General features: G+C 48.0%; 3 protein-coding genes across 4 annotated transcripts in view; all 3 read right to left on the bottom strand.

The window, feature by feature from the left end:
* Positions 1 to 90: 90 nt before the first annotated feature.
* Positions 91 to 2,898, bottom strand: si:dkey-46i9.6 (zinc finger protein RFP). Its single transcript, XM_052063332.1, has 6 exons — positions 2,095 to 2,898; positions 1,761 to 1,856; positions 1,450 to 1,680; positions 1,097 to 1,244; positions 864 to 890; positions 91 to 778 (listed from the first exon to the last, which is right to left on the bottom strand). The coding sequence occupies exons 1-6, from the start codon at positions 2,881 to 2,883 to the stop codon at positions 225 to 227; spliced, it is 1,845 nt and encodes a 614-aa protein (XP_051919292.1). The 5' UTR covers positions 2,884 to 2,898; the 3' UTR covers positions 91 to 224.
* Positions 2,899 to 3,779: 881 nt separating this feature from the next.
* On the bottom strand, positions 3,780 to 11,039 carry btr12 (bloodthirsty-related gene family, member 12). Its single transcript, XM_052063376.1, has 8 exons — positions 10,870 to 11,039; positions 9,693 to 10,156; positions 9,190 to 9,381; positions 8,511 to 8,606; positions 5,570 to 5,803; positions 5,203 to 5,350; positions 5,088 to 5,114; positions 3,780 to 4,981 (listed from the first exon to the last, which is right to left on the bottom strand). Exons 1-8 carry the CDS (start codon positions 10,874 to 10,876, stop codon positions 4,443 to 4,445), a joined length of 1,707 nt encoding a protein of 568 aa, XP_051919336.1. The 5' UTR covers positions 10,877 to 11,039; the 3' UTR covers positions 3,780 to 4,442.
* A 206-nt stretch (positions 11,040 to 11,245) lies between these two features.
* The window catches only part of shroom4 (shroom family member 4), a 43,646-nt gene continuing 32,481 nt past the window's right edge, over positions 11,246 to 22,410 (bottom strand). The window contains exons 4-11 of one of the 2 annotated variants that reach the window (XM_052063070.1): positions 18,157 to 20,734; positions 17,687 to 17,745; positions 15,769 to 16,467; positions 14,360 to 14,992; positions 14,117 to 14,243; positions 13,750 to 14,022; positions 12,896 to 13,038; positions 11,246 to 11,906 (exon numbers count right to left, since the gene is read on the bottom strand). In XM_052063070.1, coding sequence (XP_051919030.1) covers positions 11,750 to 11,906; positions 12,896 to 13,038; positions 13,750 to 14,022; positions 14,117 to 14,243; positions 14,360 to 14,992; positions 15,769 to 16,467; positions 17,687 to 17,745; positions 18,157 to 20,734 — 4,669 coding nt within the window. In that variant the 3' untranslated portion in view covers positions 11,246 to 11,749. The remainder of the gene's footprint in view (positions 11,907 to 12,895; positions 13,039 to 13,749; positions 14,023 to 14,116; positions 14,244 to 14,359; positions 14,993 to 15,768; positions 16,468 to 17,686; positions 17,746 to 18,156; positions 20,735 to 22,410) is intronic. The other variant, XM_052063079.1, reaches the window with a different exon arrangement.

The following is a 22,410-nucleotide window of genomic DNA, read 5'->3' as shown; positions in this document are numbered from 1 at the left end:
TTTTAGTTTTAGTTTTAGTTTTAGTTTTAGTATTTTCCGTGGTGCCAAATTAAGATAAGATACGAAAAACTTTATTTGTTCCACACTGGGGAAATTTCCAATGCATGCATTGTAATTGACTGGGTATTACTTCTATCACAGTTTAATTTTTAAATCACTAAGTACTATATCAGTACTTCTACTTAAGAGACTGAGGGTATTTTTTTCTTCTTTTTCATGTCTTTTTAGCTTTGCTGAATCAGGGCTTTCTCCGCGATGGGACAGATTACGATTGTGTCGGAGGCTTTGTCGCAACAGTACAAGTAGAAAAACGGAAGAATCTTTTCCGACAACCTGTCGGTGAAAGTATAAAGGTGCGTGCGAGCCCTGACGTCATAGAAGGAGATTTGGCCCTCCTCGTAGTCCACGTACACTCCCACCGTTTTGGGTTTGGGGTTGAGCGCCAGTGAGAGCGGCGGCACGGTGGACACGCGGTACCCTTGGCCCTTCTTCATGGCGAGGGCCCAGTACCCGTTGGCGCTGCTCACAGAGATGCGGCCTTTCCTCTTGACGGACGATTTGGCCACGCCCAGGTACCAGTCATCCTTCTCGCCTACCTGGACTTCCCAGTAATGTCTCCCGGAGGTGAAGCCCTCTCGGCCCAGGACGATGACCACCGTGTCGAATCGGTCAGGGTGGTCCGGGAGGTCTTGCCACGCCCCCAGGTGACGCACCTGCCGCCTGTCCTGGGAGAGCTGCAGCCACGGGTTGGCGGTATCCGGGTCCAAAGTCACGTCCTCTACGGAGGGATGGACGCTTAGTTAGTCGGAGGGCGGGGGTATGAAAGGAAGGCACGGGGTGGGGGGACGTGACATTCAGCATACCTGTGTACTTCAGGACCTTCACAATCTCTGTCGGAAAAGGAGAACAGGATTGAATGTCGTTTGAGATTTAGGCTGTGTTTGGAATCACTCCTTATCAGCGATGCCGATACTTTGCATTTTCATTCGTGTTTAACAGTAGGCTGGCTGTTCATGTATTGCCACTTCCACATAAAAAGAAAGTCGATCGTAGATCGTTTTGAAAGAACTAATGGGTCTCAACGCGGACACGGTACCTCTGTCCGCCAGCCTGTCCACCATTTGCTTGAGGGTGCTTTCCAATTTGGACATGGCCGTCCTGATCAAGCCGACGCTGACATCAGTGGGAACGTTTGTGTGGGTCCAGTCGTGGATGGACGGGGCGGTGCTCATAGCCGGAAAGTTCTACAGAAGCAAGAGATGCCGATGAAACGGTCTTTCGGAAGCTGGAAGATCCACCCGCAATTTTCAAAAACGAATCACTTCATCGACGTTTGTCGTCGTCGGTAAAACAATCGAGCGTGCCGGCCAGTCTGCAGCAAAAGATTGAATCATTCGCAATGTTATGTAGTTGTTGTGGAGAACTCTGGCATGCCACATCATCCTGCACCTTCAAGAAGTGAATGTGGTCGGTCCTGTCCATGTTCTCCAGGTCAACGCCCCGCCTTCTCAGCTCATCGATCTCCCTTTCCAGTTCGGCGACCAGATCATGCGCTCGGCTCTCGATTCGCCTCCGTTTCTCCTCGATGGCTGCCACCGCGTCGGCCTGAGTCTTCTGGATGGAGCGAACCAGCTCGGAGAAGACCTGGATGCTGTCCTCCGTCTCTCTCTTCGCGCTCGCCTGCCGTCATGAGCCAAGAAGTCCAAAGTCAGAAGCGGCTCGAAGCCCGAAGAGTTGTGAACGTGCGCTCGAGTTCTCACGTCGCTGAGCTCGACTGAGCGTTTGATCTCCTCCACCTTCCTTACTCTGTCCTGGATCAACTGCTGCACGTCCACTTGGACCTTTTTCAGCTGTGCCTGTAACAACAATAATAGTACAAGTACTCAGCAGGGTACTTCAGAAATTAGGCTCAACACACGATGGGTGCGGGCAATGACTTCCTACGAGTTGCCGGTTCTAGAGGAGCTGATCAGAATCAGTTTGATCGACTCTTTTGCTTGGCTGTCTGGAACGGATAACTCAGCATATCCCTCGTCTCAGTTTTCAGATGACCCGCTTCCTGAAATACCCCCGTTGCGATTCGTCTCCACTCACCCTTTTCTCGGTCCATTCCCGTTCCACGGGGACGGTGTAGTGTGCGCGGTGGTCCGTCTCCGTGCACAGGACACACACACACGTCTGGTCCTTCTTGCAGAAAAGCTCCAGGAGGCGCTGGTGCTTGGGGCACATGCGGTCCTCCATGTTGGCCACGGGCTCTATCAGCTTGTGTTTGGTGAACCTGCTGGCGTGCGACTTGAGGTGCTCCTCGCAGTAGGAGGTAAGGCACACCAGGCAGGACTTCACGGCTTTGGGACGACCTCTGCCGAGGCAAACATCACAGAAGACCTCCTTCCAGGAAGGAGGAGCTAGAGATGGACACGCCGGCGGCGGAGTTTCGGTTGGCTCTTCCAGAGGTCTATTTGATCCGTGTCCGTCCTCGGTTCTGCTGTAGTCTTTCCCCTTGAGCTTCATCTCCTCGTCACGGTCGTCCTCCAAAAGCCGCACCTTGTCCTCTTCCCTGCGCCTTTCCATGGTCCACCTATTCCCTTTTGCGGCCTTCCCCGGCGCACTCTTCAGTCGCATCTCCTTGAACTGCTCAGCAATCTCCCTCAGGACGGTATTGACGCTTGTGTCCGGCCTCTTGTAGAAGGACTTCTTGCACATGGGACACTGGTATAGCGGGCTGCTCTTCCAGTATCCCAGGATGCAGACCTGGCAGAAGTTGTGCCCGCACGGGATGGACACGGGATCGTTGAAAACATCCAGGCAGATGGAGCAATGTACCTGCTCTTCCGAGAGGTTCCCGGGGGACGACATCCCTGCACGACGGAGAGGCAGCGTCATATTAACGGCGGGCGGCCCTTTTTTTCCTCACCTGCTGTGACAGTGACGTTGTGAGGGTTAGATTGGGAAGTGGCGGTGAAGTCACACGTGTGCAAGTCAGAACGCTCAAGTCTTGACCTTCAAGTGATTTCAATATTACTCGGGGGGGGGAAAAAAAAAATCGAGCGAGTTCAAGTCCCCACGACATTTCGTGCATTCAATAGGAGGAAAAATTTGGTAACATTGGACCATGAGAAGAATGACCCGGACACCACCTTTGTGAGGATTTTGTGATTTCTTGATCATCTACTTTAGGTTCCTTTTAGTAGGTTCAAATCTGTTTGAAATACAAATATGCCGTCCAATAAATTAATTGTTGTGTTCTTGGTTGTGTTTCTAGTTCCCTAACCTTAACCCCAGGTGTGAAGGATAACGAAGGCCCTACCCCACAAAAAACCAAATCCAGGATGTTGGATCAGCACCAATACCTTTCAGAAAAGAAGTCCAAAGTCCTAAAATGATCAATTTAGTGTTTGACCCCCACCTCGCCATGGATATTACTTCCCACCCCCACCGCCCTCCTTGTGGAAGGGACAACATTTAAACTCAAAGACATGACGGCTCGCGGATTCCAGGCTCTTTGAAATCACGGGGAGGTTGACCGACAAGATGAAAAACCAAAAATGAAACCAAAGAGAAGAAGAGGAAGCAGATGACACGCTTGTCATAAAATCACGAAGACTCACCAGTTGCTTCGAAGCTCTGCTGTGCACTGACACAGGAAACCAGCTGCAACACACACACACACACACACACACACACACTTACGACCCAAAATATACCCCCCTCCCCTTAACCCAGATTACACAAGCATGGAAAGGCCAACGGAAGGGCAACACACAAATCTTGTCCGGTCGTAAATCTGAAGGCATCTTTATTCAACAAAAGCAAGTCAACACATTGAGACCACCGTCTGTTCCTTTAATTGAGCCTGTTGTCAGTAAACTTTGATCTCCAAAGTCCAAGTCTGAGACAAAAAGAGTTAGAACCCGTTGTGAATGTTGTCCACATCGAATGAATTTTGTTTTCAGGGCGTGTCAGGCAGTTGAGCTCCAAAGCGTACGTCATTACGGGAAAACGTCGGGTTGCAAAGTTAAGGGAATTGGAAAACTATTTGGACAAATTAATGGGAATTCTTTTTTTTTTAAATGATGGTTGGACACAAGCAGATTTCATGCAAGTACCTCTGAGTACCCAAAATACCTTATTTCACGCTATGAACAGCTGCTTGCTCGATTATTTTATTTATTTTTTGCTATTTGTCGCAAGACACATTTTGAGATCTGAGCAAGCTTTGATTACACTGCTGCTCAAGGGGGAGTGAAAAAGCAGGGAATCAATTCAACATCTTGTTATGACCTTACTTGGAGAGCTATTGATTTTGTATTGATATTTGCTAATGACCAAAAATAAAAACTAAAAGGTCCATGTACCGGTATGAAAAGGTCTCCATTGAAATTCCACCAGAAACTTTCTGGAAGTCGTCCCCCCCCCCCCCCCCCTTGCAACCCTCATCAAAGTCAGCTATGTTTGACGGATGTGATAGCGAGAGGGGAAGTGTTCTTGCCGTCCTGGCTGAGGCAGGGGCTGAAGATGGGGTACAGGTTTTCGTTAAAGTTGTGGACGAAGGTGTAGAGGTGCAGGCGGGCCTTGGGGTCGTAGAAGGAGACCTGGCCCCCTTCGTAATCCAGGAAAACGCCCACTTTAGCGGGCTGGGACGTTAGCGTGAGAGGAAGGCGGGAGGACGCCAGCGCTTTCACCTGGCCGTTCTTCAGCCACAGGCACCAGTAGCCGCCGGCGGGACTCAGCTTGATCTCGCCCTTGCGACGGGCCGAGGCGTTGGCCACACCCAGAGTCCAGGCTGTCTTGCGGGCCACGTCCACCTCCCAGTAGTGGCGTCCCGAGCTCAGAGCCTCCCGGCCCAGGACAAAGAGGGCCGGACTGAAACGTTTAGGGCCCTCGGAGTGAGCCGTCTTGCGTTCCTCGTACCTCACCTGGCGGCCGTCGTCGGACAGCGCCAGGTTCTTCTGGGCGGTGGCTGGGTCCAGGATGACCTCAACTGAGGAACAAGAGACAAGTTTGGGACTCCTCAGTAATTCAAAAGCTAACTGCATGGGAGTGAGTGAGGGCCCTCTGGTGGCCCTCTTTGATGTCAAGTGACTCACCGGAGTAGTTCTGCACTTTGCGGAGTTCTAAAGCACAACACAAAAGATTTCGCATTGTCGACAAGGCAAAAAGGAGGAGTTTCATTTTGAAAAAGTAACCGCGCTGCGCTCCCACCTTTGCCATACAGCTTCTTCAGCTCCTCCTGAAATTTGTCCATAAGGCCACTGACGGACGAGCGGATGGTTCCCAGGTAGAGGTCGGTGTTGATGCTCACCGCCGACCAGTCGGTGGGCTCGGGAAGCGGGGGCAAGGTGGCCAAGTGCTGCATGGAGAGAATGGGAATGATGAAACACATCCATGAATTGACTGAGAATCGATGCAGACAGCATCGCTCTGGTGCCCTTTGGCGGCGGCAGTGAGTTGAGGAGCTTCATTTCAGACAAAAGTAGCCATTTGCCACCGTCAGTTGACATCTATATGCAGATAATGCGCAATAAAAAGAAGTTGGGGGACGGCGTCAATTATTTTGAGATTAGCCTACCTGCAAGAAGACCACTTTGTCCTTGTTCTGGGCCTGGGCGTCCAACTCATGGCTCCGCCTCCTCAGTTGACTCAGTTCGTTCTCCAGGCTTCGCGCCAGCTCCTGCGCGTGGCGCTCGGCCTCGCGTTGTCTCGTGGCGATGTGTTCCACCAGCTCGGCTTGGCTTTGCTCCACCAGGCGCTGCAGTTCGGCAAACACCTGCCAGCTCTCCTCCAGCTCCTTCTGGGCGCTGGCCTGCAAAACACACAAGCACACACGCACGCACGGGAAGGCTCAAACAGTGTCTACATTGTGGATCTATCATTTGACTTCTGCGCACAGCCATTTCCTGTTTGCAACAATGAACTGTTGTGCATTCAAGAGTTTAATAAAGTCAGATGAAAGGGGGCGATTGCAGGTTTTTATTCAAAGAATCCACCACGCCTGAGGAAGGACAACATTTAAAAGAGAAGGCGATCATTTAGTGAGGTTGTTTGTTTGTAGTTTAAAAATTGAAAACTTTTTAAGTTCACCTGTAAAGGTTATAGTACATTTTTGGCTTCTTTATGAAACTTCACTCAAAAACCCAATCTCGATAACTTTTTCATGGGTCTGTGTTCGGAAAAGAATAGAAATATATGACTGAGTGACTCGACAGGATTTTGCACACAAACAATCCTACGCCGATGAATGCACTCCACGGCAGAGCTAATTAAAAGCTACACAAAGACACTCCTCGGTTGCGCGCAAAGCAAAGCACGCGAGGCTTTTCTACAGACCAGTCACACTGGTTGAACGAGCACATGTGAAGGCCTCGCTAGGATTTGCTGCATAAAAGGAAGAGGAACTCGGGAAAATGGGGAGGTTGAAGGCAGTGTCAAGTGCCCACTTTGATCCAAAGCACCAGACCTGACGTTATCACACGCACAAGAACGGGGAAAATCGGTGCTAAGACGCTAACACGGAGCTAACACTATTTCACACAGACAAGCTAAGTTTTATGTGTATGTGTCCGTGTTAGCTAGCCATGCTAGCCAATAGCCGAACTTTATTAAATAGTTTTTTTGATTTAATTTCATATTACACGTCCACCACAAAAACTAAGGCGCTAACACGGAGCTAGCACTATTTCACACACACAAGCTAAGTTTAATGTGTATGTGTCCGTGTTAGCGTTAGCGCCATGCTAGCCACTAGCCGAACTTTTATTAAATTGTTTTTTGATTTAATTTCATATTACACGTCCATCACAAACACTAAGGCGCTAACACGGAGCTAGCACTATTTCATACACACAAGCTAAGTTATATGTGTATGTGTCCGTGTTAGCGTTAGCGCCCTGTTAGCCACTAGCCGAACTTTATTAAATTGTTTTTTTGATTTAATTTCATATTACACGTCCACCACAAAAACTAAGGCGCTAACACGGAGCTAGCACTATTTCACACACACAAGCTAAGTTTAATGTGTATGTGTCCGTGTTAGCGTTAGCGCCATGCTAGCCACTAGCCGAACTTTATTAAATTGTTTTTTGATTTAATTTCATATTACCCGTCCATCACAAACACTAAGGCGCTAACACGGAGCTAGCACTATTTCATGCACACAAGCTAAGTTTTATGTGTATGTGTACGTGTTAGCGTTAGCGCCCTGTTAGCCACTAGCCAAACTTTATTAAATCATTTATTGATTTCATCTAATATTAAATGTCCACCACAAACACTTTTGTGTTTCCATAACCAATCTAATTGCGCTGTGTGCTCGACGAAAACCCAGCATCTCCCAGACCCAGCGGCCCCCATTTAAATTGAGCTTGAGACCCCTGCTCTATACCCCTTGCGATGGACTTGGGGCCAGTCGGTGAGCTACCAGTCGATCCCGATCAACATATTGGGCACCCTTGCCCTAGAATTATCCAAACGTAATCAGATGCAACCACAACACCATGTTCTCAAGTTGGGACATAGGGGAAACAATGGGTTTGGTTTGGGGTCAGTGAGGGGGCAAGGAGGTGGGGGGTATATATGTTTGAAAGAATATTCAGTAGAATGAACCAGTGTGAAGCCATCGAAAGAAAACACATTTTGATCAATGCAAGAATGACCTTGCTGGGCGAGAACGTGTTTACACAGCGAGCTTCCTTGTAAATGAATAATCCCCCATTGTTTTGATTACCCGCAAGGATTTTTAAAAAATGGGAGCTTTTTCAAGGAAATGTTTGTGACCAGACTTTTTGTGTCTGTGCCTTACTTGGCAGTTCGATCTCCAGGACATGTTCTTGCCACATTTGCATGCACCAGTTGCTCTTTAAAGGGTAACTGGGCCAGAATCAAACAGTGAAAAAGTAACAAATCATCATGGCTGGGTTTTTTCTACAGCAAATAGGACATCGTATCTGTTTGATAGAAGACATTTTATCCCAAAATGAGTGGTGGAACACTTAACCCATATGCTGCAGTCGATGTAAATAAGTTATATAAGGCAACATACAATTTTACAAAATTTGTAAAAGTATTATTCCTGAATATTTATTTTACTTTCAACCACTCGACATGTTCAGTGGCATCAGCGCTATACATACACATATAGTTCTTATTTTTTTTCTTTGTATTTTTGCCCTCTATGGACAATAACAGCGGTACTGTGCTATGACCAAAACATACAGTATATATAAATCATGAATTGGAATATTTCATATCACACAATTTTTATGCTTTGTCACAAAAATCTACAAAAATTGTAGAAATTGCAACACATGGGTAAATAAGGTACAATCCCCTTTTTCTACAAGATTGGTGAAGGAATAACATCCATTTGTCAATGTCAGACAGGCTTTCACTACAAATGATCCGTCGTTCATAATTCAATAAAAGCTATTTACGACAAGCATATCATTGGCACAGCTCAAAAGTGACCCGGTGCATATAAAAACGGAATGGTGTAAGGGTCCTCATGGTCTCACCTTGATGACCTTAATGGATTGCTTGAGTTCGTCCAGCTTTTTTCCGCGCTCTTTAATCAGGTGCTTCAGCTCGGACTGCTTCTTTCCCAGGCTGCTCTGTTGGAGAAGGACAACGCGGTCATGTGAGCATGCGAAGATGCCGGAGTAAATGCGCGGCGGTATGCCGCTTGCCACTGAAGGTTGATTTCTGATCATATTTAGTCGAGTGAAACCTCTGCCGTGGTCTTTTGTGTTTCTGAACAATATTTGATTATAATAATGCAATGATGTGTGTCTTCCGCCATATTTAGTCTAGCCTGTATAACATTCTCACGTGCGCAGGGAAGCAAGCGCGTCCTTGGAGCCACCTGTTAGCCTTGATACACTGCTTACTGGAGACTTTGCGGAGACGGTTTGATATAAGCTAAGAATCGGTCTAGGCGACACTGAAGTCTCGAGGTCGCACAATAGTCTCGGTACCGCCCTTCTGATGAAACAAATATGTTGCGAATCCCTTCCTCCAACACACTCGCGATCCAGCACCCATTGTTTGTAAAACGTTGGTGTCCAGAATGTTCTGCAAATAAACGCTTCAAAGGTAGTGTTCATCGGCTCCTGTATTTGGATAACCAACATCCTCATCATCCGAAATCAACAAACACGCGGAGGAAAGAAGGCCGCTTTCCTCCAAACCACCCACCATTTTCTTCTTCCACTCATGGTCCACGGAGACCACATCGTGCGATTTGTGCGAGGTGTCCACGCAGCCGCTGCAAATGCAGGCGTGGTCGGTGCGGCAGTAAAGCTCCAGAAGGCGCTCGTGCTTCTTACAGATTTTGCTCTCCAGGTGGAAGGTGGGCTCGATCAGGCGATGGGACGTCAGGGACTTCACCTGGAGAATTCAAGTCGCACATCACCAGACAGGAAATCGCTGCTTTTGACGGAGTCCTCGCCCAAATTGGAAATATTAATATATTAATAATAATATATATATAATTATTAATATCATTATAATATATGAATATTAATAGTATTAGTATAATACAAATATCTATTTATGTATTTATTTGTATGCATTTATTTGTCATATATTTGTAATATATATATATAACTAAAATAAAAAGAATAAATTTATTAATATAATATATTCATAATAATATGAATATATTATGATTTCTATTACCATTATGACTATTGCGCTACCTTTTTATGATGTCTCAGATGGGTTTGACAGAAGGACCCGGGACAGTTGACGCACGACTTGTGCGCCTTCATCTTCCTTCCGATACAAGCATCGCAGGGTACTTCCCCGGGCCGCGCAAACTCGCCAGTTTCATAGCTCGGGGATCCCGGATCCGAACTCAGATTCAGCATGGACCCTCGCGTGGACGATCCAAGTGCTTCGGCCCCGCCGGACACCGCCATCCCCTGGAACTGAGATGAGATCTCTGCCAGGACCCTGTTGACGCTCATCTCGGGCTTCCTGGTGTAGCTTTTCTTGCACATGGGGCACAGGAACTTCTTGCTGTGGTTCCAGTAGCCCTGCAGGCAGGCCTTGCAGAAGCTGTGACCGCATGGCGTGGACACGGGCTCCACAAACACTTCCAGGCAGATGGAGCAGCTAAACTGGTCCTCGTTGAGGACGCGGCCTGCTGGAGAACTCACGCCTGGAATCAAGGAGACGTCAGGGAAGAACTCAGGTGGAGAGCATGTGACAAACATCCGGAGGTTGCAAAAACACTTACAAGCTCTACTTGAAGGAGAGAGAAAAAAAAGAACTTTGGGAGAAATTGAAATATTGTTCAACTCAAGGTAAAAAAAAAGATATTTCTACTTGGGTCATTTCCACCGTTAACATGACAGACTTTTTTTTTTTTTTGCAGTTGTGCCTGATTAAGACACAGCAAAGTCCAAACCAACTGAAAAAAATGTTTCCTTTAAGCGGCAGCAATGCTCACGGTAGAAGTAGTTCGTATTTGCGATGACTCGTAAAACAAGCAGGAAGTCCCGTGTATGGAATGTCGACCGACGGGAGCTTCCACCTGGCAGTGCAACCTCCATTGCGAGTGGAATGCGAATCAATAACAAGTAATCAATCATAATCGCACGCTTTACTTTTTACCGGCGCACAAAAAAAAACCCATTCACATTTCACAATAATGTTATTTTCACCGGAACATATTTGGATTAAAGAGCTTCTCCATTCACAACACAAAGATTTTTTTTTTGAACGGCTGCTCGGCTCCTAGACATTGGTTAACTAACCTATTGAGGTAAGAAATACAAGGGGATGTGATCAACAGCAGCAAGAAATAGTCAAGAGGCACCGCAGTAGACCCAAAAGTGAAAGAATTCCCTCGTCCCGTCAATTCAAACTCACTGTGCATGCTGTCCTCACGCCGCTCCCTTGGCAATAAAAAGCAGACAGGCCGCTCGCTTTCCGTAGGTCTCCACAGAAGCTCGGCGGCCCTCCCACGCACCCTGCGAGGGAGGCGTCCTGAAACCAGACACACGTCGCTTGTTTGCGTATTGTGACGTCAAATGTATTCTTGTTGCCGACTTGACTGGCTGCTTTCCTCCGTGTCTTATGGACAGCACTCGCACAACTGAACGTAAGAAATGAAGAAGAAACGGCAACGGACTGTTCAACAAAAAGTATTTTTTAAAAACATTTATATTGAAATGAAGGGCGTCGTATTTTGGTAGTGCGTGACGGCTTAACCAAAGCAACACAACGGCACTGACACAAATCAGGATAGTGGGCACTTGGACAAATTTTAATGGATGATGGCGAACACAAAAAAAGTTATCAACTTCAACTGAGTAGATTCATGCAGTTTACAAAAAAAAAAGCATTTGTTACCAGCCATTCCAGCTATATTCAAATCCGCTATATACACACACACAACGTATACATTATAAACATGAGGCTCTTCTATACATTTATGTGAGCGGAGTGTCAAACTCCGCGCAGTAAATTAAAACACAGTGATATGATGCTATGGTGTAACAGACAAAACAAGAAACTGCAATTGAATGTGAAGCACCCAAAAAAAGAATAATTACAACATAAGGCCTTTTTTTCTTTGGTAGTGAGATATGCGTACACGAGTGTCACATCTCGCATCAAGTCATGCTTGAAAGTGGCACAGGTGCTTCCATGTAGCGGTTGAACTGAGCTAGAATCTTTGTGCGGCAACCTGAGAAGCACAGTCATTTTTTTTTGCTCTCTACTTCAAGTGTCACTTCCAAGCATCTAGTCAGTAATGCCCGTAGCCCACAGACATTCCCAATCCCAGACCGAGGCCCAGCCCCAGACTCTCCCTGAGCCCCCTCAGCTGCTCCTCTCCCAGTCGGATCTTGTCTTCCAGCTGCTTCTGCTCCACCAGCAGGGCTGCCTTCATCTTCACAAAGTGGCTGAAAGGGGGGGGGGTGTCACACAAGGCGGCCGTTATGTAGGAGCCATCATTTCAGAAGCAGAAAGGCTTTTTTGACTTTCACAAGCACTGACAGAAACTCTGATAATTTGTGCCAGGAAACTCGTTCTTTTTATGTCCAACTGTGACTTCTTTTTGGTCTGCGACGGCTCCCAGAACATTTAAACAGTAGTTGTGGCCCAAAGGCTTAACATCAATTAGCTTAGTGATGAAAAAAAAAAACAACAACAACAACAAAAAAGCTAGCAAACATTTTTAGCCAGGAACTTCAGCTAGCAAAAGCTAGCTATAGTTCCACATGGATACGTTTAAGAATCAGCTTTTCTGCTCAGCATGATTTGTCATATTTAATGTTTTGGTCATGTGATTAGAGAAATTTTGATTGTGAACTGACTCTAAATAATCTGTGTAGCAGAGGCATTCCGTTACATTGGTTAGCATAATTGCTTAGCATTGGTTATTCAAGCATATGAAAGGTAATTTTTTTTAGGACTGCACGACTGTCCGTGTTTTATGTTATGTGTTGTGTTTATTATTTTACTTTATGTTAACTGTTTTGTTAAGCGCTTTGTTACAGCTGCCGCTGTTGTGAAAGCGCTATATAAATCAGCATGTATTGTATTGTGTATATTGAATTGGAGGCAGAATACTTGAAGTGTACTTTTCAAACGCTATATTTGTATCAATTCCATAGAAGTATGCTTAGGTATACTTGGCTTGTATTGAAAGGTATACAGATATTTACAGTACACTTTTGAAACATAATTTGTTCCAATGTAGGATAAAAAACTACACCTAATATACTTATACTTGAGTATACTTTTTAATGTATACATCATGTATACTATTTTTTCAAAAGCGCTCTTGGAATAGTGTTGATGGTTTGGAGAAGAGCGATGGGATTAAAAAACTGATTAAGTGGAAGCGCCGGGAGGCAAATCCACAGCGGGAGGCCTCCACTTGTTGTACCTGTAGTCTCTGTGCTGCTCCGTGGAGAGGCATCGGGCCAGAACCCGGCTGACTGCCTGCTCCCTGCGGTCGACGTGGTCCTTCAAGTCTTGGGCCTCCGATAGCTGCCTCATGAGCTGTCGCTTTTTCTCCAGCAGGGAGAGCTAGAGGGCAACCAGAGAAGCACAATGTTGGAGTCAGTTTCCCTCAAGTGGAGGTTGTAGATTCAATCACTTCCTAAACCGGGGATACTAAATTTTTGTGGTCATGGAACTGTTCCGGCCTTTTGCAAGGTCAGCCGGGATTGGGTGTTCTCAGAGTATTAGTCCAGCCGCACACTTCCTATCATACAGCACTGTCGACCAGGCCATTCAGTATATAGAGACGGTTTTCCTGGGCGAAGCTCTCAATTTACCGGTCGATCTATGTTCCGACCCTCACATCTGGTCATGAGCTATGGATCATGACTGAAAGAACGAGATCCCGGATAAAAGTGGCTTGTTTTTTTTTTCCACAGGGTATCTGGGCTCTCCCTTATGAGATAAGTAAGGTGAGAAGCTCGGTCATCCGGGAAGAGATCAAAGTTGCGCCGCTTCTCCTTCACGTCAAGAGGAGATAGATGAGGTGGCTCGGGCATTTGATTAGGATGCCTCCCTGGTGAGGTGGTCCGGGCCTTGGAGACGACCCAGGACACACTGGAGAGACTATGTCTCCCAGCTGGCCTGGGATCGCCTTGGGATTCCCCGGGAAGAGCTAGAAGAAGTGGCTGGGGAGAGGGACGTCTGCGCTTCCCTGCTAAAGCTTTCGCCCCCGTGACCCAACTCCAGATAAGCGGTAGAAAATGAATGGATGGATGTGTTTTCCTGTCTCCTTACCCTCTCGTCGTCATCGTTTTCAGGGTTGAGCATGTCGAGCGCGGTCTCCACCCTCAGCAGACGCCCCGACAGCGACAGCAGCAGGCTGACCACCTTGTCCAGGTCACCGATGAACATGCGGAACTTGTCCACCTCGTTGGGCTTGCACACGCCCACCACCATGCCCTCCACCTCTTCCCCCAGCTGCGCGTTGGCCCTGACGTCGTCCTGAAGCCCCCGTTGGGCTTCCCTCAGTACCCCCAGTTTCTTACGCAGACTCTCCATCAGCTGTCTCTACACGCCGGAAAAACGCGGACAGAAAAAAAACAAAAAACAAACGGTTCAGACGGGCAGTCGTCAGAGAGGAGGTGACGGCGAGGTCGCATACCTTATAGGTAAGCTCGTCGTCCTCTTCCCGCTCTTTGTCGGCCAAGTCTTTCATCTGGGACAAGAGCTGAGCCTTGGCTGCCGACGTACTGTAATAAGAGGAGCAGCTGGAGCTCGCCCCAGACTGCCTGACAGGGGGAGGACATCAAGGACATTACAATTACAAAAAGTGCAGGGCCTTCTTGTCGTCGCAAAAGCGGAATTGACACCAATTGGGAATCACATCAGAATGAACTCCCGTTACCTCTCCAAACTGTCAGTGTTGTGCTCGGCGTTATGGAAGGCACCCCTCCAGCTCTCCGTTCCCGACTCTCCCTCACTGCTATGGGGGAAAAGTTCATCCAAGCTCAGCCCCTCCCTGCTACTCTCCGGCTCCTCCTCCACGGAGCTGCACTCTGCCCGGGCACCGCTCGCCGGATCAGCCTGCGGCTCAGGTAAGGTGTCAATGTCCGTCTCCAGGACAGTGGCCGGCAAAGCGAAGCAAGGAAGCTCGCTGGTGAGCGCCTCTTCCTCCACAGGAAGTCCGTCATCTTCCTGGAAGTCGTCAATGTCCGTTTCTAAAGGGACATCCAGTTCCGCCTCCAGGCTGTGGGTGGGGCTCGGGCTGAGGGTCGCCTCTGACTCGGTTTCAAGAACCTTTGGTGGCTCAACACTCTGGATGTTTGAGCCCAGACACATCTCTTGCTGCTGCTGCTGCTGCTTGTCGTCCAGCGCAGAAAGCGATTCAGGAAGTAAAACGCCACCAAGGTATCCATTTGCCACGGCAGGTGGAAGCATGTTGGCGTTTTGAATTCTGGGAGACGGAGCTCTCGTCCACTCAGCTTCAGATGGCGGCTTGTGAGGATGCTCGATTTGACGACAGCTGCTGTTTGATTCACTGGAGAGACAAACGATATGAAAGAAATCACCAAAAAAATACAACACACTTATTCACCAAGGGGTGCGGCACACTGGAGCGTGTGGCGAGCACGTCGGCTACGTCGCAGATTCTGCGTTAGATGGACATCCATGTTAGGTTTGTTATTGTGCACGTTTGTCGACATGAGTGTTTTTCAACCTTTCTCGAGGCGCGGCGCATCACATTAAGTACCGTATTGGCCCGAATATAAGACGGCCCTGATTATAAGACGACCCCCCTCTTTTTCGAGACTCAAGTTTGAAAAAAGATTTTTTGAACCCCAAATTAATTTTTATGCAGAAAATAATTACAGTCTATCTGAAACAAATGATTTTAACAACATATTTGAGAGAAAAAGCATTGTTATTTTCCCTCATTCAAATCATAACTTCTCCGATCTTCGACCCACTTTTCTCTAGATTGTCGCTACATGTCTCCATTTTCTGTTATTTCTTCTATTATTTTCTTCTCTTTTCTTTCTTACCGCTATTTTTTATTTTTCTTCTTCGTGACAGGGTTTCGCTTTGGCCTTGGGGAGTCAAGTTCAGCATTCGCTTAAATGGTATCTGGCGCCATCTAGCGTCGTGAATGGGTATACTGTCTAGACCCCGAATACAAGACGACCCCGAATATAAGACGACCCCAACTTTTGCAGTGTTATTGCAATATTCGGGCCCACCACAAAACAAAAATCACACAAACAGAAATTATGGCGGCAGTCGAACAAAAGGATGAGCCAAAGTATTTTAGCTGACCTGCTCTGAGGTGCCGGCGGTGCCGCAATCTCCCTCTTGTGTTGGTCAAAGAACGTCGGGACCACGGGCCTGAAGGCCCGCCTGGAGAACATGGGACTGGGCGGGGCAATGGAAAGGGAGAGCTGATTCCGATCGGGCGGCACGGGAGAGAAGGCGGGTTCTTGAGTCTGAGGCTGGTGGCAGCTGCAGCGTGGGCAACTCTCCACCACTTCCTGTCTCTGCGGCGGGAGGCTGTACGACCTCTGCCTGGACGGCTCAGAGGTACAATGAGCAGGAGGGTGCTGCTCTCCCGTGCGGGGGTATTGCGGAAGGGCAGTCGAGGACGAGGCAAATAGTGTGTGGTGGGACGCTCGCCTGCGGTGGAATTGCTCCCATTTGGGCGGCGGCGGCCTCGGAGGAGGTTTTTTTTTCGTCCGGGTCGACGGGTCTTGCTCTCCGTCCGCTCGTTCCTCCACTTCGCTCAGCGTCTGGCTGGCGGCGGTGGAATGCGATGGCGACCAACGCTGACCGGCATCGATGTGGAGATCATTTTCGGACATGGTGCGCCCCCGTTGCGAGAGGGGAGCTAACGTGTGTCCGTTGCAGTCGTGTCGGTCGCCGACCACCCGTCGTGGGATCCGTGACGCCTGGCGGGATGGCGGATGATGTCGACCGATGCCGTCCGGGGGATGGGGCTCCCGTCTCCAGCCGGTGTAGTCTCTGTCGTGTGAAGAGATCCAAATAACACACAAACAATGACAAATGGGGTCCAGGCTCTGATGGACGAACATGATGGTGAGGGCGTCCTGTTGAAATTGTCTTTTAAAGAAATTCAAATGTGTCCAAAGTGTGTGTGTGTGGGGTTGGGGGGGGGAGGGGGGGGAGTAATAACACTATTTTTTTTTTAATTTCCCCTCACAGATTTTCACTTTTCATATAATTGTACAAAAAATTTGAGTTTTTTTCTAATTTGGGGCAGGGAGGGGAGACAAACTTCCTGGCAATTTGGAAAGAAGCCCCAACTCCAATAAAGTTAAATACAAATAAAAACAGAACGGATTTGCAAATCGTGTTCAACCTAGACTTAATGACAAGATATTTAATGTTCAAACTGATCAACTTGATTGTTTTCAGCAACTTTCAATAATTGTTTGGGGACCGAGGACACTAAGTGGTGAAGCTTTCAAGTACGAGTGTCCATTGTCGTATTTTATACTTCATAATGTGCCGGACATTTTCAATGAGCGACGGATGATGAAATCCCTAAAATCCTTTTTGCAATTGTAGATTGAGGAATGTTGTCATCTTTGTCAATGAATGACTGAGCGGTTCAGGAATTTTTTCATCCTAATTATGACACCAACCTGTTCCCAGTTAACCTGTTCAACTGTGAGCTGTTCCGACCGGTGTTTGATGAGCATTCCTCAACCCTCTTTCGCCGCCTCTTCCAACCTTTTTTGGCACGTGTTGCCGCCATCAAAGTGAATGATTATTTGCTAAAAACAATCAAATGTGTCTGTTTGACTCTGAAATCGCTTTGTAGTGTTCCAATCAAAATATAGGCTGAGCATGATTTACAAATCATCGTATTCTGTTTTGATTTATGTTTAACACCACGTCCCAAATTCATTGGAATTGGGTTTGACACCGAGTCCTACAATGAATGAAGTCATGCACGTGCTAATAAATAGAAATCCTCCGTCCAGCCAGCGGGTTACATTTTCAGTATGGATGACTGCTTTGCCTTCCACGTTTCAAAGCTCATTCCAGCCGGACGACAGTCAAGCGTGACCGAGTGGGATTTCCTGCCGACTTCTAAACAATCCGACCACCTGCTCAAATTCTCCCGGGATTATTCACTCGGAAACCAATCGGGCAAAGATGACGTGAGCGTCCATTTGCGGAAAAGTGACGGAATACAATCAGGGAAGCATCTCACCTCTCAGTCAGGCTGTACTTTCTGTTCAGTTTGCTTGTTTCTTGCTGCCGGGTAGGATACTGGAAGGACATTTACAGGTAAGCATGACACAAAAGAATCCAACTCTTGTTAACCTCATTCAGTACCGGCCAATTCTGGACCAAGTCTGAAAAGACGTTTCAAAACGTCATTGGGAGTGAATGAGTTAAGTACTAGAAATAAAGTCAATGTTGTTGGACTCATTTGTATTGATTAATTTATACACAGAATATCTGAAAATAAGCGGTTCACATGAGTTCAAATCCGGGTTAGATTTGGATCAGACACGGACGGGCTTCAACGTAGACATGAACTGTTGTGTTTCCAAGCTCGACTGCTTCACCCCTTGGCTGCTTTGCTTTGCCTGTAAAGCGTCCGGACGCAGATTCCACAACAACCTCTGAAAGATAACCTGGCAACCCCCGCGCAAAGCCCATTGAGGTTCGACTTACTTGTGTCGGGGTGTTGCGCCTCGCCGTGAATCCCTGGTGCAACGCTTGCTGCGATGCTCCGTCGACCGGGTAGAATGCAGACGCCGGGACTAGAGTGCTACGGCTCGGATGGAAGTTTTCTCCGCGGTTGCCATCTTTCGTGAAAGAACCGCCGCAAAACTCTTCCCTTACCCTTTGCATCTCGTCTTCTCGTTCTTTATCGAGACGGTCGTTCTCCTTTGCCCTCTCGAGCTGGAGATCCATCTGGCGTTCCCGTTCCCACAGTCTGACCATTTCCTGTCGCTCCTTCTCCCCGAGTCTCTCTCGTTCTACTTCCCTTTCCTGTCTTTCCTTCTCCCGCTGCATCTCGATTTCTCGCAACATATTGTCCCTCTTTCTCTCCCTTGCACTCTCTTCCCATTCTCTAACCCGTTCGCTCTCCTTCTTTGGTCCGTCTCGGCTGCTACATACTGATGGCCTCCTGTCTTCCACTCTGTTTGGAAGCAGGGGCTTTTCTTGTTGAACCCCGCCCTGATAGGAATACCTCCGTTGGTTTGTGTACGGACCTTGCTCCCCCTTCCTGGGACTCGAAAGTCCCGACAGCTTGGATCCGCCCGTAAACTTGCTCGTCTCCTCAAAAAACTTCCTCCGATCTGCAAATGGGAGGATGTCGGACTCCTCCGCTCGAGAACAGGAAGCAGAGCGGCCGCAGGAGGGTGCGGAGGTGGAGGTGAAGGCGCAAACGCCGTGCCTTGACTGGGTGACTCCTAACACACTCTCTCCAACGACGCCGTACAGTCGGCTGGGTTCCGGTTCCGGTTGGAGCTTATGTTCGGGGGTCCAACGCCAGCGGCGAGCTTTGCCCGCAGGAGCTGGCTCCTCCACAACTCGGACTCCAACACCAAAATTTGGAACACCGGTGTCCACAATTTGAACAGCTGTAGTTGTGGATGGTGAATTGTCACCGTTTTTTTGGATCGAAGGGATTAATTTCTCCTCCGGTGCGCAGGTCCGCTTGGCGGAAGCATGAGTCAAAGCAAGTTGAGCGCTGGTTTCTCTTTCTGTAACTTCAGGGCCCTGGTCTTCGGACTCATCAGGGAGGTCCGCACCATCCTCTTCGTGGACGGTTTCGCCGCAAGAGAGCAATCCTCCTGGGCCAGCGCTCCGCTGAAGTTGAGCCTTCTTCCTCTGGATCTCGTTCCGGAGGTTGGTTGCGAAGCGCTCGCTACGGCGGCGGTTTCGCCGATGGTTCCTCGACGGGTTTGGCTTTTTCGCGGAAACGTCAACGGCGACGCTATCCTTCAAGTTGTTTTCACTTCTTCTCTCATCTGCACTTTGCGCCTCCAGTAACGTGTCAACGCTGGCAGCCGCACTAAGAGGCTCAAAATCTCCTCCGAGTATTTGGTCAGGAACCAGCCCGCCCTGTGTTGATGGTCCCGTTGTGTCCTCGGGTACGCTCACAGAGCGTCCCCAAGGGTGATGATGCTGAATGACTCCCATTCCTTCCTCCAAAAACACAGATCCAGGGGTGGAGCTGCAGCTTTCGCCCCATTGGTTCGGCGGCTCCGGGCAATGTCTGTCTGACGGTTCTAGGCTCTCCGCTGGCCCTGGAGATACTGGACCCCACTGGCTGCGAGGAGCATCTGAGGGATAGGGCTGACTGTACGGTTCTGGTGGGGAGTTGTTACTATTCAAGTGTGAACACTGAAGTTGCGTCTTTTCGAAGTCGTTCTGCCAAAGAATATCTGCAGAGGCGGGGTGATTGATTTGAGACTGCTCAGGAACATCTAATGAGGCATGTGAAGTTAATGAAGCAGAACCAGCAGAGGCCTGAGAGAACTGATGTGTGGTTGTGTCCGCACCGCCCCTCATATCACATGCGCATCCTTCCATTGGGCTATAGAAGCATTCTGAAGGTCCGGTTTGGCTGCCTTCTTCGACTTTAGGGAAGTCGTGATGAGTTGGAGAAGGCGCATTTTCCTCATAGGAAATATCTGTTGGAGCGGAAGCGCAATGTTTATTTGGAAGATGAGGGCAACTGGGGTTGTTCTTGACACTGTCCCCGCCGTTTGGAGACTGGGTGGGATTGGTGTGTGCTTCTCGTCCGCATCCTCCATTACTTATGACGTCAAAGTCCTTAACCCGCCTGTCCTCCTCGTAAGAACAGGAGGAGGGCCTCCCTTTGACCTCCACGGGCTTCTGCTTGGGTCGGGTCAATGACCTGAACTTCAAACCAACTCGCTGCGCCTCGGCCCGGGCCTCGCCGTAGTATAAACTTCCGTCGGCGGTGGCGGTGGCGGAGGTCGGACAAGTCGGCCCCAGGCTTTGGAGGAACCTGTCCACGGGGCACACGTCACCGGGCCTGAGCGGCACCGTGGCGTAGTCGGACATGTTTGAGCTGGCGGAGAAGGAACTGTAGGCAGAGTCTCTCTGGCTATTGAAGAGTGCCGGGTCCACAGGTGAATTGTGCGAGTCGGGGTCGGGGTCGGGCTGCGTAACCGGCGTAGCTGTGTCCAAGCTCTCCATGGAGCCCAGGGAACTGCTCCGATCGGTGGACGAGTACGGTCGACAAAACTGGCTCCACTGCATGGGCAGGTCACTTCAAGGAGACAGAGAAGGGATTTAGGAGGAAAGAAAATGCAGTCACCCCATTCACATACCGTAGTTCGATCGAGTGGATGCAGTGTAGATTGCCTCTTATAATGCGGTGCGTCCAATAAATTAAAAATATTACAAAATTCTACTCATATGGCAAAGTGTTCAGGACATTGTATAGGTGGGAGGGCAGTAATTGTAACCCGTTTTACAGGGATGTCAATGTATGTATGTATTATTTTGATGCCCGGAACTGGTGTGGTTCTATGTACTTAAACACGTGACCATGTTTTTCTTTTTTCTAACTGTTTGAAAAAATTCAATAAAAAGTTTAATAACAAAAAATATGACAAAATAGGCCATTCATTGAAGGTGCGACTCATAATGCAGTGCGCCTTTTAGTGCGGAAAATACGGTAAGACTTATTTCTACTGGATAGTATTCGCCAAAGAACTCGTCCCGCATTACCCGCGCTAATCGACAGGTATACGTTTCAGGAAAAGACGATACAGTGTAAAACTTTTCCACATCTTTGAAACACATTTCTACTCATTAAAACTCTCATACACATATTGAAAACGGAAAGCAGTGAGACAACGTAGCCTTTGTCTCTGGGAATGAGAAGGAATGGTCAGCTGCCGCGTACGTAAATGCCGTACTCGCTGACCTGGATGACACTGAGAGGAAGAGAGAAAAATGAGACGGGAGCAGGACAGGAAATGACAGTCACTCCTGGTCCAACGAGGCGCAGCGTGGAACATGCAAGCCAGCCGCTTGGCACAGACGGAGAGGCACCAAACACATTTCGAGCCTTCGGGTTGTGACAAAAACAAAAAAAAGGGTCCCACACAAGCACCGTTTTTTTGGCCCTTTTCCCCTCTTTGTCCACTTGTTGTGGGAGTCACATGCCATTGTGCGTAGTTACGCGCCTGTGTGGATGAGATCAGGCAAAAGAACACACACACACACACACACACTTCTTGCCATTTTTAACAAGAGTGAGAGACTAAAAGAGGTGCATGATTTCATTCATTCCCGTCGAACAAAGACAAAGGCTATTTGCTGTATTGTGAGTCAGTAAAGTTCCCGTTTCCGTCCAAGGACCAGCAGTTTAATCTCCAGAAAAAATCATAACACAAATATGCCTACGTGCCAGCACACTAATATGCAACAAAGAAGGAGGAGGAGTCAACTTGGAAGTGGAAATACACTAGAACAGTGGTTATCAAAATGGGGGACCTGGACCCCGCCCACCACTGCCCCCGGTGGTCTGCGAACTAAAGCTTGGGGATCTGCAGAATAATTCGTCATGGGCCCTGGATGCTAAATAAACAAAACTTGTAAAACCAATGACTCCTCCCTTCCTTTGCTTTCATCCAATCAAAAGCTCGAATGTGATTGTGATGCATCATCGCATTCATCGAAATCTGGTTTCTTTCTCTACAAATGTCATATTTCAGGAATATAGTTGTTTTTCTCACAAAACACAACAAATGGTGTATTATTTTCTAGAATACATCCCCATTTTATTTTGTAGAAATAAAGGCGGCTTTTCCACTAAAAAGGTGCCGTATTGCAAGAATATTTATATTTATTTACAATACAATATTTTAATTAGCTTGTTAAACTTTGTTCCCTCATTAAACTGTCACAGGATCATATGACAACTTTATCTTGGGA

Source organism: Hippocampus zosterae, chromosome 1, assembly GCF_025434085.1.
Source record: "Hippocampus zosterae strain Florida chromosome 1, ASM2543408v3, whole genome shotgun sequence".
Taxonomy (NCBI): domain Eukaryota; kingdom Metazoa; phylum Chordata; class Actinopteri; order Syngnathiformes; family Syngnathidae; genus Hippocampus; species Hippocampus zosterae.
This window is presented reverse-complemented; position numbering and strand designations above follow the sequence as displayed.

What these genes read in the sequence shown, in the direction of transcription:
- btr12 (XM_052063376.1), bottom strand. An exon ending in ATGAGTGGAAGAAGAAAATG is followed by an intron (nt 8,607 to 9,189) that starts GTGGGTGGTTTG and finishes CTTCTCCAACAG; the next exon opens with AGCAGCCTGGGAAAGAAGCA. An exon ending in CAAAGTGCAGAACTACTCCG is followed by an intron (nt 4,982 to 5,087) that starts GTGAGTCACTTG and finishes CTTGTTCCTCAG; the next exon opens with TTGAGGTCATCCTGGACCCA.
- si:dkey-46i9.6 (XM_052063332.1), bottom strand. Translation starts at nt 2,883, where the DNA reads ATGACGCTGCCTCTCCGTCGTGCAGGGATGTCGTCCCCCGGGAACCTC. An exon ending in ACCACATTCACTTCTTGAAG is followed by an intron (nt 1,245 to 1,449) that starts GTGCAGGATGAT and finishes TTGCTTCTGTAG; the next exon opens with AACTTTCCGGCTATGAGCAC. An exon ending in GAAGGTCCTGAAGTACACAG is followed by an intron (nt 779 to 863) that starts GTATGCTGAATG and finishes ATCCCTCCGTAG; the next exon opens with AGGACGTGACTTTGGACCCG.